Source organism: Macrobrachium rosenbergii, chromosome 10 (assembly GCF_040412425.1).
Source record: "Macrobrachium rosenbergii isolate ZJJX-2024 chromosome 10, ASM4041242v1, whole genome shotgun sequence".
Lineage (NCBI taxonomy): Eukaryota > Metazoa > Arthropoda > Malacostraca > Decapoda > Palaemonidae > Macrobrachium > Macrobrachium rosenbergii.
The window spans coordinates 69722207-69740270 of NC_089750.1; the positions used below are offsets into that span (position 1 = coordinate 69722207).

General features: G+C 35.9%; 1 protein-coding gene across 5 annotated transcripts in view; it reads left to right on the forward strand.

The window, feature by feature from the left end:
• Window positions 1–18064, forward strand: part of LOC136842796 (hillarin-like) — a 154557-nt gene that overhangs the window by 122357 nt on the left and 14136 nt on the right. For all 5 annotated transcript variants that reach the window (XM_067110643.1, XM_067110645.1, XM_067110644.1 and 2 more), the window contains exons 5-6: window positions 15715–15869; window positions 17898–18056. In XM_067110643.1, the coding sequence (XP_066966744.1) occupies window positions 15715–15869; window positions 17898–18056 (314 nt within the window). The remainder of the gene's footprint in view (window positions 1–15714; window positions 15870–17897; window positions 18057–18064) is intronic.

An 18064-nucleotide genomic window follows, 5' to 3' on the forward strand; every position in this document is an offset into this window, starting at 1 on the left:
ATTTTTTTTTTGTCTGCAAATTAGTATTATTTCAAAATCATGTTAGAAACTGTTTTCTTCATTTATGCAGACAGGAATATATTTATTTACTATCACCAATATTTATACCGAGGAATATATTTATTTGTTATCACCAATATTTATACCGAGGAATATATTTATTTACTATCACCAACATTTATACCGAGGAATATATTTATTTACTATCACCAGTATTTATACCGAGGAATATATTTATTTACTATTTATTTATACCGGCTGCCTGTTAGTTTTTTAACAAAAATGCCCCCCCCCAAAAAAATATATACTAATAATAAACAGTAAGGATATAGTTTATTATAACAAGGCATGGAATAAATCAGGAAATGTTCACGTCAGAACGTGAATATTTCATGATTTATATTATTTATATTGTTTTTTTTTTTTTTGTTTGAACGCAGTCTGTCTCTATAATTAAAGAAAAAACTATCCACGTACTTTTGTTAAAAAACTAACCTCTTGTTAGCATTGAAATTTTATATGTTTTTCCTCGATTAACGAAATTGATTACTGATACAGTGTTGTCATGTGTGCTACTGAAAACAAATTGAATTTTTTTTTAGAATGAAGAGAATTAACACCTGATTAATAGTGCCAAGAAAATAATTTTTCTTTGCGCGTTTAGAATATTTTTGGGGGCTTTATTTTTAAACAATTCCTTTAACAGTTAAAGAAAAATAGTGTTCAGAATTATGATGCAATTTTTGCTGAAATGTTTTCCGTCGTAAATTATCACGAGTATGTAATTACCATTTTACCAGAGTTCTCAAAATTTCCAAAGGAAAGTCTTTTCACAGACCTAACGATTTACCATATGGAAGCCCAGTATGTTATTAACAAAAATCAGGTCATATCGTTAGGCCTAAGGGAAGCGCAGCATACGTTTTTTTTTTTTTTTATCTCTTTTAGCAAATGGGAACTGTTAAGACTGTTAGGCTTATGTAGTTGAAACTTATAATTTGATGAGAAGCAGGGCTAGAGTTTAATGATATGAGAGAGAGAGAGAGAGAGAGAGAGAGAGAGAGAGAGAGAGAGAGAGAGAGAGAGAATGGTTTTTTGCCTAATTTTTTGGTCTGTTGAACATAAGAACTTAAGATTACTTTTGAACATTGAAAAAGGATTATATCTTCTAAATAAAATCGCTTATTTTACCTCATCAATTTGATGACTTGAAAATTATTTGTGTTATTGTATTATTCAATTTCCAATTTTTATTTGCGGAAATACAATCCACAGCGGGAACTGGATCTATTCGGTTTCAAGCCATCAGTTCGAGCCAACGATTCGGCGCCAAACGGAAGATGAATCACGCATTATCTGACAAATCATCATTCCTGTCGCAAGAGAGGTTTTGCAAGCGCAAAACGCGAAACTCCACAATTTTTGCGCTGCATTGCGCCAAGCCGAGCAAAAGGATTGTTGTTGCACCACCCTCGTATAAAGGAAGGATGATTACGGGCAACCAGATTGGAAGTTGTGCAGACAATCGAGGAAAATTGATCTGCACACGAACGCCCCCCGGATTAGACAAAAACAGCCGGATCAGACAAAAACGCCTTCGAGCTAACGCTCCAGTTATGCGATCACCCGTCAGGAATTTCCCGGTGACGATTACGATATGAAAGGCCCCCCGAGGGATTATCTCACGGGCGCTGGATGCCGTGACGTCATCGTAACCGGCGATCGCTGGAAGCGAAGAGAAATCTGATTTAGTATTAGAGATTGAAATTGTATAATGTTTATGTATGTGTGGATGTCATGCGCATTTGAAACTGCCGGAATATTACGGAAATATTCTGAAGCGTCAAGAAAGAAGACTATTTTTATTTTTTGGAACGTTAAGTATACCTTAGTTTTACCAGACCACTGAGCTGATTAACAGTGAAGTCATCTTACGGTGAATCGAATAGTTATTGCCTGTAATTTTTCAAAGATTATGATAAAAATCGTTTGCCTTTTTTATATAATCTACAGAAAAGACAAAACGAAAAAGGGGAAAAAATTAGGTAATTCTCGATCGAACTGGTTACGATGAATCCATGAACGGCATGGCAACACGTGCATGTTTTTGTGACAACTTTTGACGAGTGTTTTATGATCCTTGTCTTTTAGCAATAGTCTGAGTAATATCCTGTACGTCTGAGGCCGTATGTGATCCGTGTATATATATATATATATATATATATATATATATATATATATATATATATATATATATATATATATATATATATATATATATATATATATTTGTGTATGTATATATATATATATATATATATATATATATATATATATATATATATATATATATATATAGAATGTGTGTAGTAGAAGAGTGATCTTCAAATCAAATTATTCATCTGTTTATACTTCTTATTTCTGTAGGTGAAGTATCCTACTGTGAGGGTCGTGTACGCCCTTCGCGTTTAAAACATCTGACAGTCCCGGTTTTGATCCTGATGTGAGGTGGAAATTTATTCCTATTACAAACGAGGTTTTGTACTGATCGTTTCCATCCACATATAGATAGATATCAAGTAGCGCTCCACTCCAATGATAATAGAATTTTGTAGCCACACACATTTAGCATTATTCATTTTGCTGCTGATTGCTCGCCTAATACACTTCAGTAGGCTGAAATTCAATTTAAATGTTAATTCAGCATGAAATAATATAAATGGAATACTTTCATTTCTGACAAGAGAACTTCAGTGCGCTACCTGACCATAAAACTGGCCATCTGTCAGGTAGTTTTTTTTTTTTATCTTGCAGTTCCTGGACTTTACTTAAAGATAAGTTAGATATTTTTTAGTGGGTGCTAAAAATCTTCGTTGCTTTAGTTTTTCTTAGTGCTGCCAAGGATATTTCTGGCAAATAAGATTAGTATTTTTAGGTACCCAGATATGAATAAATAAATGTGTTTTCTTTTATGGGCGTTGCGTATACTTATATATACGCACTGAATTATAACACACACACACACACATATATATATATATATAATATATATATATATATATATATATATATATATATATATATATATATATATATATATATATATATGTATATATTTATATATGTATATATACACACACACATATATTTATATATGTATATATATATATATATATATACACACATATATATATATATATATATATATATATATATATATATATATATATATATATATATATATATAGAGAGAGAGAGAGAGAGAGAGAGAGAGAGAGAGAGAGAGAGAGAGAGAGAGAAGGTCCAATGAATGTGAACTGTGGGACGACATAAGAAAGGTACATAACTAACAAACTAACCAACAAACAAAGAAAAGAAAGTTACTCATATACTTTCTCCTCTCTTTTATTCTCAAGCTGAGTATGTTCATCTCCGTGTATCTTAAATGTCAGAATTAAAACAGGTTGAAAAACTGAGACACTTACGTAGGAACACAGACTTACAAATAAGGACAAATACACAAAAAAAAATAAATTGTTTGAAGTTTTTTCTTTCGTGTAACTTTCAAATATTGACCTTCAGTTTGCATATATTATTCAGATCATATATTTTTCTTTCTCTGAATATTTCCATTAAGATATTAGAGAGATTCTTAATTCAGGACTACAGTCCCTTTGTCTAGCCCGACCCGCAAGTCGAGCATTCCTCAAAAGGTCAGCCATGCACTTGTAACCAAACCTGGTGACCTGTGATGACCTCGATCGCCGTAACACTTGACCCATCTCTGTGGTGGTCATCCTGACGTGGCAAAATTTTGGTTACGGGTGGTCATTTCCAATTTGAGAACGACAGAGGATTCTTGTGCAAGATAATTTGATGTGATTCATTAGCGGATCAGGTAACATGATTTAAAGAAAATGTGGTGGGTTTGTTTTGCCTTCATTTTAATAATTTTGTAATGTAAAATTTATATTGTGATTATTTGATTGTTCTGAAAAACAGCTGACTTTATGTGAATGTAATTTATTCTTAAGCTAAAGTAACTATCAAGAATACCTCAGTGCAAACGATTGTTTTATATATATGTTATTTTTTGATACTTCAGTACAAATGACTGGACTGACATCTGACGATAGACAAATGCAGAATTAAAAGATTTTATAAACATTGCCAACACATGTTTGCACATCTGTCCTGGTAATTTTTTTTATGCATGTTTTAAACTATTATTTTGCATTATCGCTTCCAGTACTGTACAAACCTCCACGACCAATCTGTGGCGAGTGATGATGAAAGCAGGTATCTTTATCCAAGTCAGACAAAACTGACATTAAATAAAAAAAAAAAAAAAAAAAAAACCAGAAGATTCGTCTTTCATCACAGTCTTGAGATTAGATTGCCCACACAAAATTATGCCAAGGTTTTATTCGCCTCGTAAAGGCTTCCAGAGACATCGGAACCTCCAGAAGACGTCTGGACTACTTTTCAAGTCGTTTGTGTGTGTGTGTGTGTCTGTGTGTGTGTGTGTGTAGGCTGGACTGACATCTGTAGGCGTTTAGCGCCGTTTGTTGGCGTATGTGCCCCCTGTACGTTTGAGGTTACTTTCACTAGGCTAGTGCGGCGGTGGCGGTGGTAGTACTAAGCTTAGCAAGTAGTTGTAACCGTAGCAGTAGAATCGACTGTTGTAGGCGAATAGTAGGCGAAGCAGGTTCTGGAATCCCCTGGTCTCCTCTCTCTCTCTCTCTCTCTCTCTCTCTCGACCTCGTCCTATCATTCCCACATCTTAACTCTCCTCCCGCCCCCTCCTCTCTCTCTCCCCTGGCCAATCCTCACCCCTGTACTCTCAGCATTAACGAGCGACCAACGCAGCTAAGATATTAACATTCCTCAGGTGTACCCTCAGGTTTCGAAACGTGCTCATTGCTTTCGTGTTCACTCGTAGGATACCCACCTCCTTTTGTTTTCCCACACATCTCTCACTGCGCACTGTTATCTCAAAGATGTCTTCGGCGTAAATATCTGAAGTGCGCCAGAGCTGGCGCATCTGCGCTCTTCGAATACCCTACGTATCACGTTCTTATAGACCTTGTAGTAGGTGGGTCTCATTCCAAGGAGATTCGAGTGCTATGCAACACCGGCCCACCTGGTCCTTGGGAAAGGCGGGTTCGGCTCGGTTTCGTAATGTGGATATGCGAAGGATTGTGTCTTGAATCCCACATGATACTATAAACTCTTTAAAAGTAGAATTCGGGCACAGAATTATATTAGTTCTTTTTAATGATTACGTCACTCGTGCTGTACTCCTCTTTATGTTTGGAATCCTTGAATCCCACAGGATATCATAAACGCTTTAAAAGTAGAATTCGGGCAGAGATTAATTATATTTGTTCCTTTTAATGATTACGTCACTTATGATTATGATGCTTATGTTAATGATTATGTCACTTATGTCGCTTAACCAGGCTTGTTGATAAAACACCTTTCTTATTTTGGCCTGAGCGAAAGGGAATCTTCCTCACCTTCACGGGGCATTATAAAGACAAAATAAAAAGAGAAACTAATTTGCGATTAAAAGTTCCTTCGTAAAAATGTAATCTTCAGCTAAACTTCAACAGCTTTTATCATTCGTCCTCACTTATCTATTATTCTTTTGAAAAGAGATAAGGATGAATGATTACCACTGACGAATAATTTTATATTTGAATACGACAATATTCCATTTTTGTTAGTTTTCAGTAAATTCATGTGAGCGGCGTTTTAGAGAATCCGTACTATGAACTGGCCAGTGAAGAAGAGTAGCAACTTACGTAACGCTGAAACCACGAGAAATAATTGTGGAAAGGATCGTTTTTATAAGACAGAGTCTTTCTCAAGTGTCATTACTTGACCACCATGCCCTCTTGTGAGCCCTCGGGGAAAATTTTTATATAATGTGTAGTACTTTTCTCTTTACTGTATGTTTTTTAATGGATTTCATATATCGTAAGTTTTTTTTTTTAAAGCTTAGAGGAGGGTTTTCCTAATCTTGATGGGTTAAGTATCTGGCTGTATAAAATGTAATGTATATCCATATATTTTTGGCTATTTCTGTGTATAATACAGGCAGTCTAAAAATCATTAACCTTATGTTTAATGATCATATGATATTATACAAGAATATGCAGGAAGAAACGTAATGTACTTGATAATTACGGCACAAGTGCAAAATAATGTAAATAACACGGTTATTATGACATGACAGTTACATCAGTTGTACTTTAAAACATTATTTGCTTGGTCAGCTTGGTGTCGATGATCATGGTCGTTGTGACGCCATTTTTCAGAAATTAAACAATATTAATATCCAGTCATTGCATCATTAGTTGTATTATGAAATAAGAATGCCTCTTTTGTAGCTGGGGGCATTTATTCCCTTCTTAAAAGAATAATGATTTTCTTCTGACATTGGAAGGCTTCTTCTGTCTTCTTTGAAATGCCAGTATTCATCTGTCTTGAAGGGAATGTTTTCCTTATTTCTTCTGCTCTTGAACGGTAGCCTGTCTTTGGGAATGGAGAGTCATTTCACTAAACTTTAGAGCAGTGGTTCTCAATCTTTTTTTAGTGATGGCACCCTAACTAATGTAATCATTACCGCGGCACCCCTTCTTCACCATCCCACCAAATCGCATGAATTAATATATATATATATATATATATATATATATATATATATATATATATATATATATATATGAGTAGAGAAACTGATAATAATTATATGAAGTCTTTTGGTAACTTTATTTATTTTTTACAAATGTTCATTGAGATGATCAAGCCAAGACAAAATTCACGACAATCTTGCGGCACCCCTAGGCACTGTCTGTGGCACCCCAAGGTGCCACGGCACCCAGTTTGAGAACCACTGCTTTAGGGGATCCTCTATACTTTTTTGCATACTAGGCTGGAAAATTTATTTCAGTTTTATCGTTAGGAATTTCCTCAATGTCCTGAAATTACCGATGTCAGTTGCTCAAGAGAAGTGTTCCTATTACTTTTGGAGACCATGAAGGATCTTATATATCCTACAGGGCTATAAAGGTGAAAGCTCCAAATTATGATTGTTCCTTTCCTGTATAGGTCCATTTCCTTTCACTAGGGTCCGCAGGGACGTGACCATTTTGATAACAGAGCAGCATGGAGCTTTGAAACCATACAGAAACCACAAATTGGAGACGAAACATATTTAAGAAATCCAAATACAGTTTCGGAGTGTCATGCTTCCTCGTCAGTGTGAAGACACCAATTTTCCACACTGAAGAGTGAGCGTGACTCTTTCTGAAATATATTTTTTCTCCAGTGGTTTTTTGATGTGACCATTTTCTTATGTTGTAAGAGCAACTTTAATTATATAAAAAAAAAGATTATCGACAACAAAAATACTCAGATGACAACATGAAAATGTCTTCAAATCTTACACTAGAGAAATCAACGAGAGTATAATTACTCTGAATATAACATCTTGAAAATACCTGCTCTAAGCACACCCCGCCAGGAGACCTTCACATACCCTATTCAGATTTTCAAGAAAGGAGGAGAAAGTGGGCCAGCAGCGGGAAGTAAAGTACCACGTTGTCATAAAAGAAAAAAGTTAAATAGAGACTTTGTAGAGGAGACAGTTCTCGACGACCTTCGTATACAGAACCTTCTGGAAATCTCACATACACAGGCATCGTTGTATGCTGTATGTGTGTGTATGTATGTTTTATTTCTATTGATATTGAGAATGTGTGAACAAGTGTATTTGTTCCATTATGTAAAGATGTTTCGAGAGAGGGTGATACCTGAAGGGTTGAGCGTTTTGGTTCACAGTGAGTCTCTAGGGGTGAGGTTGCGAGCCTTATGCCTTTCTCTTCACCATAGCTGAAGCCAATTGGCATTCGCAGCTAGGTCGAGTGGTGGCAGGCAGATTGAGACCAGAACCATAGACCTTAAGAATACATATACATATATGTGTGTATATACAGTATATATGTAATATATATATTTATTATATTGTGTATATATGTATGCATGTATGTACTGTATGTATTGGATAGACATTTAAATAGATAATCAAGAAATTCATTCTCAGGGCATCCCGGTTGGGCATATCGCTGTTTTTCCCTGAGGTTTTGCGGGAGAAGTACCCATCTCATTTTACCGATTTTTTTCTTGACGTAACGCGGAGCGGTTATCAGCGATTCTCTTACGTAACGATGCGATCCGTTTTACGTCACGAGGGATAAAGTGACTCAGTTCATTTGCGGTTTAGCGAAATCTGATACTGGTCTTGTGATCTGTAACAGACAGAGGCAACAGACAGAAGTAGTAGTTGGCTTACAGACTAACTGACAGAGAGACAGAATGACAGAGGCAGTAGTTAGCAGACAGAGAGACAGAATACCAGATTGTATACCTTGCTGCTATGTCACCCAACCGAGTGACTGACAGAATATGACCTTTAGACAGGCTGAAGGACGGGTGGACCACCCGGCAGGCTGGCAGACTGGTTAACTCACAGACTGACCGACTGGCAGATTTTAGTTCCTGGCAGACATAAAGCAGCCTTGGTAATATGTATTCAGATAGTCTGTGGGCAGCGGAATATGTAATAAAATTAGACCGGTTAATTGTTTTATCATCATACAACGATCAATGAGGCGTCCATTTTAATGCCATTAAGGACCCTATAGCTGAAGGACAGATTAGGAAAGAGGACAAAAAAAGGGCCCTAATCTCGAAGAAGGGGATTGTTCGCCTCGTCAAATGCGGAAGGTTATAGAAATCCGGAAAATGGAACTTATGTAAATCATATTAAGGTGATGATGATGATGTTAATGATAATGATTTTATGAAAAAAATATATTTACAAAATATTTTTTGACAGAAATCACATTCTAGTTTTCTGTAAAAGAAAACTATTGTGCCGGCTTTTTCTGTCCGCCCTCAGATCTTAAAAAATACCGAGGCTAGAGGTCTGCAAATTGGTATGTTGATCATCCACCCGCCAATCATCAAACATACCAAATTGCAGTCCTCTAGCCTCAGTAGTTTTTATTTTATTTAAAGTTAAAGTTAGCCATAATTGTGCTTCTGGCAACGATATACGATAGGCCACCACCGGCCCGTGGTTAAAGTTTCGTGGGCTCATACAGCATTATACCGAGACCACCGAGAGATAGATCTATTTTCGGTGGCTTTGATTATACGCTGTACAGAAAACCCGATTGGGCAGAAGAAACTTCGGCGCATTTTTTACTTGTTTGTGTTGTCACTGATGACCGATGTTAAAGATGACAGAGATGAATTAGAAGATGTTGATGAAAATAGGGCGAGGATAAGGACGATGTTGGGTGTATATGAGGTCAAATTAACCAGACTGAAAAAGGCGATAGCAGCTAGCGGTAATAACGTGTGAAAATAATGACTTGGATGGATGTCAACTGAGTTACTAATATTTCCTTGATAAATTCAATAAGAGATGTGATATTTTTGCTAAAATCACCTCAATTAAAACACAAATATAAGCTTTTGCGATAGTTACGTGTTTTAACAAGGATGCCATATAGCAATACTGTTTCTACTTATGACGGTGGATTCAAGAGGTGACTAACAAACATTTGTTTTTTCCTTCTTTATGCACGTTGGAGAGAGAGAGAGAGAGAGAGAGAGAGAGAGAGAGAGAGAGAGAGAGAGAGAGAGATGATGATGAAAGCATCTTAGCAAATCTTAAGGTACGATTTAAGAGACAGAGAGAGAGAGAGAGAGAGAGAGAGAGAAAGAGAGAACATAGAAACAAATCTTTAGGTACAATTAAAAAGAGAGGGAGAGAGAGAGAGATAGAGAATATATAAACAAATTTTAAGGTACAACTAAAGGGAGAGAGAGAGAGAGAGAGAGAGAGAGAGAGAGAGAGAGAGAGAGAGAGAGAGAGAGAGAGCATCGAAGCAAATCTCAAGGTTTAATGAGAGAGAGAGAGAGAGAAAGAGAAAGAAAGCACCGAAACGAATCTTAAGGTTTAATTAAAGAGAGAGAGAGAGAGAGCACCGAAACGAATCTTAAGGTTTAGTTAAAGAGAGAGAGAGAGAGAGAGAGAGAGAGAGAGAGAGAGAGAGAGAGAGAGAGAGAGACTGATTCACAAGCTTCTCATCATTAGTGATAGACAAAAAAAAAAAAAAACTCCAAATTTCACTGCAGAATGAATGATATTTGGGAAAATATCTCTGACTTTTAGAAAGCTAAGAACAGCACCCCACACCCCCACTAGCTGCGCCTCTAACCCACGACAATCAAAACCCGTAGAAGGCGCTGCTGGCTGTTGCGGGCGTCCGTGAGGCGCAGGGGCGCCGCCAGAGCCACCACCAGAAAGGTATTTGGAGCTTTCTACAGTGACCCCGTGTCAAGGACTCCTTGTCAAGGAGTCGGGGTGGCTGGTCTAAAGGCGTGGCATTTGATTCCGACCTCCCCAGAGAGGATCTGGAGAACATGATTCCTGTGCTTCAGTTTTTTTGTATTTTTTTTCTCAGTGATATATTTTATTTGTTATATTCTTTTTTCGTTTCTGTTATTTTATTTGAAAGCTTCATTTATATATATATATAACATGTATGTATATATATATATATATGAAATAATATATATATCTATTATATATATATATATATATATATATATATATATATATATATATATATATATATATATATATATACATACATACATACATACACACATATCCATATGTGCATATATATACATACACACACCCATATACTTATGTATATATTTATACATATATTTCATATATACAGGGGTATGTCTTTGGTGTTTGTGTATGACCATACTTGCCTACTATGTCCACATCCAATATATGATTTTTAAATAACTAGTGTGTAGCGCAAATGAGTGTGTTTTCATTTCATTGTACCCATCCACAAACGTATCAATTTCCTACCTCCAAGAAGTAGTGCGCACTTGCTTTGTGGAACGTCCTCATCCCCTTTCTGTCGAGGCTCCAAGTTGTCACACTGCCCAGAACTTTTTCGTAAACTCTGGGACAGGATCCCTTGAAGTTAAATTTTGATATTGATGTCTTTAGTCTGAGGTGTAAGAAGGCTTCGATACTAGCTTAAAGTATCTTAGCTATAGTTTTCTGAAAAGAAAACTATTGTGCCGGCTTTTTCCGTCCGCACTTTATTCTGTCATCACTTTTTTCTGTCCGCCCTCAGATCTTAAAAACTACTGAGGCTAGAGGGCTGCAAATTGGTATGTTGATCATCCACCCTTCATGAAACGTACCAAATTGCAGCCCTCTAGCCTCAGCAGTTTTTATTTCATTTACGGTTAAAGTTAGTCATACTCGTGCCTCTGGCACCGATACACGATAGGCCACCACCGGCCCGTGGTAAAAATTTCATGGGGCGCGGCTCATTCAGCATTATACCGAGACCACGGAAAGATAGATATATTTTCGGTGACCTTGATTATACGCTGTAGCGGCTGTACAGAAAACTCGATTGCTCCAAAGAAACTTCAGTATATTTTTACTTATTTTTTGGTAGTGCCGGTTTTATATGTAGATGTTCCTCTTTTTTTTTTTTAGCTTTAATTGCTCTCTCTTCTCTTTTATTTGCTCATTTGACAAATGGGAATTCTAAATGTGGTGGCTTTCTCCGTAACTCCATTGTCTTTTATGCATTTTCTAAATGAGCGTTTGCTCATGTAGAATGATAATAAGAACACAATTTAACAAGACTTGCTTAAGAGAGTGTAACACATCAGAAGCTGCACCGTATATTTTCTCTTCTGTGATATAGTCTGCTTTCTCTAAACCTAAGGGTGGTAAATCTTACTCATTGACAACTCATTTTCTTCTTGAAATTTGGATTTTTTATTGAAAACAAACAAGATCTCCATGACATTCTTCATTAAAGGTAGTTAGCAGATTGTTCTGGCAATAAGCAAATCTTGCGATTTTACTTTTTGGTAATAATAATTATTATAATTATCAGTCTTAAATAGGAGCATTAATTGGAATTTTTTGTATTACATCGTAATTATCAAAGTAGTAATGATTACTGGAGTAGAAAGTGTACGAATACTTTTATTTTTAGACACTTCTAATCGTCACTTATTGCGCAGCCAACATTTAGAGAGAGAGAGAGAGAGAGAGAGAGAGAGAGAGAGAGAGAGAGAGAGAGAGAGAGAGAGAGGGGCCAGCTGTGAGGTACAGTGCCTTATGTTACCGAAGAATGAAACTGCATTGTGTCCTATTGACTTGTGTTAACGGGAGTTCTGGAGTTCTGGAGCGCCTCATTCTTGAGTGTGTGGGTGTTTGGGGAGGGGCAGGTGTTAACTGCCTTGCACACGGAGAGAGAGAGAGAGAGAGAGAGAGAGAGAGAGAGAGAGAGAGAGAGAGTTGCTTCTGGAGTGCATGCGTGAAGTCGATGCATTTATGTAACAGAAAAAATTAGATGAATACATGTCGGCGTGTTGCTTACTGGAATGATAAAGTGTACCTCCATGTCAAATACACACAGACACACACACACATACACAACCATTAGTAGGTTATGTACGCACACATGTATATATATACACAAACATACATACATACATAGTTAAACAGTTATATATATATATATATATATATATATATATATATATATATATATATATATATATATATATGTGTGTGTGTGTGTGTGTGTGTGAGTGTGTGTATGTGTGTGTGTCTGACCAGTGGTTACGGTTGACTAACAGACAGGAACATAAGCACAGGTAGCTGAGAAGTCGTAGAATTATCGAGACATTTAATTTCAGAAAATCTGTAAAAAATACTGTACATGCAAGGACACATATTCATAAATACCTACTATTTACTATTTATACATGCAAATGTAAACTCTCGCAAACACACTCACAAGTACATTATCTCTGTCTGTCTGTCCCTGTCTCTCTCTCTCTCTCTCTCTCTCTCTCTCTCTCTCTATATATATATATATATATATATATATATATATATATATGTATATATATATATATATATATATATATATATATATATATATATATATATATATATATACACACATACTGTATATATATATATATATATATATATATATATATATATATAACTGAATGTATTCATTTCAAATAATGTAACTCGTTACCTGTAATTAATTTCTTTAATAGTTTTTATCAAAGCACATAACGATAATTCCCTTGCCGTTATGTAACCGTATTATTTCAGTCTCCTCGCTTAATCACGAAAGAGAGACGAATTGAAGCGTCCTGTCATCCAAGAACCTCATTTCAAACAATTACAACCTTTAACGATGCGAACAACATCCTCAAACGTGTTTCAGAAGACTCTTCGGACATGACATGTGTGAACACACACACATACACACACACGCACACACGCACACACACACACACACACACCCAACATCTGAAGAGCTTCAATGATGAGTGTTTGATGTACGTTAAGGAATTGTTCAGCTGTGATGTCTGCGTAAGAAGAAGAAGAAGAATAGGAAGAAGAAGAAGACGGAGAAGGAGAAGAAGAAAAGGAGGAAGAAGATAAAAGAATTGTTTGATGTGTACAAGAGTATTAAAGAGTATTAAAGTTCCTTAACCCCGACACAGTCGGTTAGCCGCCGGCTCTTACTCACACCAAATCTCTCTCTCTCTCTCTCTCTCTCTCTCTCTCTCTCTGTCAGTGTTCTACCTCACACCTTAAGCTCCCACCCACCTCCTCCCACCTTAATCCTCACCCCTGCCTTCCTTCCCTCTTCTCACAAGTATCAAACAGTTGTCGCTCAGTTTTCCATTGACATAAATACTTCCCTAAAATGGAAGACTGCAGTTTCTGCAAAAATACAAAATTGAGAAAAATGGTAGTTGATACTCCCTTGCCTTACTACTGATTTTGCAGATACTGCAAATGGGACCCCTAAATACTCGTGGAAAGCATTGAAGAATCATTCTGAAACTGCAGTAACTTGTGTATCAGTGTTTCACGAGCCCAATAGACGGCATACCTCAATTTCGTAAATTTTTCAGATACTGCAGTTTTCCATTTTGGGGCAGAATATTCCTCTGAGGATTTCATTAAAATTATTTTGTTTAAAGAACTTTTCAGTTCCATGAGTTTGTTATTGTTTTATGCTTATTTTCTGTTTCATATTTACTTCCTTATGAACATAATTTAAGTATATTTGTGGTCTCAATCTTCTCTAATATTACTGTCATGTTTGAGGTATGAGGACACCTGCGTACTTATAAGGTACACAGTGGGTTCATGTACTGATGAACTGTGAAAGTAAGAATGTGGCATTGACTATTTTTACTCTGTAGTCATCCTCTCTTATAGGAAACGTCTTAATGGTCGATGTATTATATATATATATATATATATATATATATATATATATATATATATATATATATATATACATATATATATATATATATTATATATATATATATATATATATATATATATATATATATATATATATACACATTCATTTATATATATGTGTATTATATATTATATATATATATATATATATATATATATATATATATATATATAATATATATATGTATATGTATATGTATATAATGGAAGTGTGAAACATACATTTTAAAGACATGCTGTTCTATATCCTTCGCATGAAAGGACCAGCCCACCTATTCTTTACGGGGTTCCCTTAGTTATTCAACGAATATATATTTTCTTTGTTTTGATGAAGGCTCATGCTTACAAAAATTCTGCATATCCACAGTGTAGTGTCTGCAGTGAGTATGGAGAGGAAATTTGAACAATATTTCTTCAAAAACGCCTTAATAAATCACTACGGAGTTTTGGAGTTTTTTTACTTTTTGTATTTACAACGCAACAAATTCCTTCACTCTTATCAGGCCGTGTTGCCAAATATCTTCACTTCCGGAGAATCTTGCCACTAAAGCATGTGCAAATATGCTTATGCTTTTTGCGATGGTTTACGTATGTCTACAACGACATAAGTAAATCATCTCTGTTCCCACACTTATCGACGGGCTCCGTTCAGCAACTCTCTCTCTCTCTCTCTCTCTCTCTCTCTCGGGGATTCGTTTCCCAGCCCGTGGTGAGATAGACAGATTTCGCTCCTGATGAATGAGGTGACAAAAGATGGTGTGTGAAACAGTGACCGATTTTTCTCAAGACCTGTGAGTTGGAGATGCTTCTGGTGAAAGCATTGGGGCTTTCTGGTTACGATCAATTCACTTGTTTTGTAAGATTTCTTTATTCATGCATACACACACACACAGAAAACATATATATGTATATGTACACATATACATATATATATCTGTATATACAGTATACACACACACACACACACACACACACACACACACACATATATATATATATATATATATATATATATATATATATATATATATATATATATATATATATATACATGCATATACAGACATTAAGCCGTGGGTGGCTACTAGGAAAAACGACAAAATGTCCTCTGCCACATTCACATACATATCATACACTCGTAAGCAAATATACATATATTAATACGTAGAAATAAATTGATAACAGAAATATGTTAACAACAATGCTTAATGCCCCATAAACCCCCCCCCCTTCCAGAGAGTCTTAATCCCTTTTTATCCTTGCAGGATGTGGCGATACAGAAGCAGATGGAGATGAAGCACCGTCAGGAGGAGGACGACCTATACAAGAAGTTCGCCAAGCAAAGGGCGGCCGAGGAAGCCCGCATGAACGACCACCTGAAGGAGGAATGGGAGACGGAGCTGGAGAAACTGACGTCACAGTAAGGGAACGTGTCCTTCGGTACTGGGGATTTCAGGTCCTGTCGGGGAAGGTTAGGATTGATGAGAGACGGGAATTCAGATCCTGTCCGTCGGCGTGGATCTGAAAAATGGTGGGACCGGATTTTGCTGAAAGGGCGTTCATTTGTGAGAGGTGTTAGTCGGTTCTAAATGGGCAGAAAATTATGAAGGGCTGGAATTGCGCCCACTGGAAAAATATTGGAATATGAGAAGCAAGATTGCGGTTTACTAATAAAAGGGAGGAATTGCTTACCATTATAAAAGAAATTATGAAAATCAGGAATAGAATCCTATTTAGAAATACAAATATCAACAGACAATTTACGATTGACAGCAATTAGATCAAGTTGAAAAAAATAAGCCATGCGCTGAATACAATTGGAAAGGAAAATTATAGAAAATGCAGTAACTGAACGTCACTGAATAGAGGCTTGTGTCATACATGAATTTAGATCCTGCCGCAAAAATGAATATCTTAGAAAATCTGATTTGGATCCTAATAAATATCAATTATGAAATGCACAAACTGGCTTCATCAAAATTATCGTTGTGACGAAGCAGATTTCTTTGGTATTGTTACCTGTCAATTCACTCGTTATTAATAAGTTTTTAGTTTTCTGAAAAGAAAACTATTGTGCCGGCTTTGTCTGTCCGTCCGCACTTTTTCTGGCCGCCCTCAGATCTTGAAAACTACTGAGGCTAGAGGGCTGCAAATTGGTATCTTGATCACCTACCCGCCAATCATCAAACGTACTAAATTGCAGCCCCTAATCTCAGTAGTTTTTATTTTATTTAAGGTTAGAGTTAGCCATAATCGTGCATCTGGCAACGATACAGAACAGGCCACCACCGGGCCGTGATTAAAGTCTCATGGGCCGCGGTTCTTAAAGCATTATACCGAGACCACCGAGAGGCAGATCTATTTATGGTGGCCTTGATTATACGCCGTACAGAAAACTCGATTGCGCCGAAGAAACCTCGGGGCATTTGTACATGTTTATTCTCAAAACTTTTGTTATTCGACATACCCCGAAAAATTAGATAATTGTAGTGCCTGGCGTTGCTGCATCAAAGAAGGAATGAGTCGTTAACCTCTGAGATATCAAGATTAATGCAATCTTATCATTTTTTGAAGAACTGGACCCTCTCCTTGCACTTATCTGGTTAAAACTCGTCTTTATCCAAAACAAATTATCAACATTTTTATCTTGATACCATAACTCCTTGTACTTTGGAGATTGCAAGATGCGAATATGATTTAAACGAACGCCGAATCTGTATATTAATTATGTAGATTTGTGGTTGATTATTCTTCTGCGTGTAATTTTCGTAATATTGTGATATTTAAATTTCCTCTGGACTATCGTTCATGAAGAGGAATGATATACTGCATTCAATTTGCTTAGGCAGAGATAGGTCCAAGAAACTGCCGCTTTCTTCAAATAAAAATCTTTTATAAGGAAATTTTGAAATTTAATATTTCAATAGTTAATTAAAGACTATGTGTTATTGGCCTTGGAAGTGATGATGCCAGTTAACCTGACTGTGCAGTCACTAGTTGAGTTGAATGGAGGAAGATTTGAATAGCTATAATAAGGAAAATATATACACAAAAATATCACAGATTCTTAAAATTCTATATTTTCAATAATAATAAAAAAATCACGAAAATATATATGACTCCCTGAACTTCCACAGGCTCAATAACTTGAATATAACTTAAAATATAACATATCTTTAAAGTTATACATTTTGAGTAACATAATAAAAATAAATATATACATATATATATGTATACATATGCATATATATACATATATATATATGTATATTCATATAAGTGTATATATAATTTTATATATATATATATATATATATATATATATATATATATATATATATATATATATATATATATGATCCCGTAAGCTTTCAGGCTCAATTCCATTGAATAAAACTTAAAAAAAAAAACTTTCGGGTAAAACTCTAAAATTACGAAATGTCCACAGATTCGAGCGCGACCTGGCGATGAAGAAGCGCTCCCGGGAGGAATCCAAGGTCCTGACGGTGAAGCACCAGAAGGAGAGAGAAGAACTGGAGAAGAACATGACGATAAAGAGGGACATGAAGAAGGAGAACCTCTCTCGCAAGATGCTGGAACACGAGAGGTAATAGG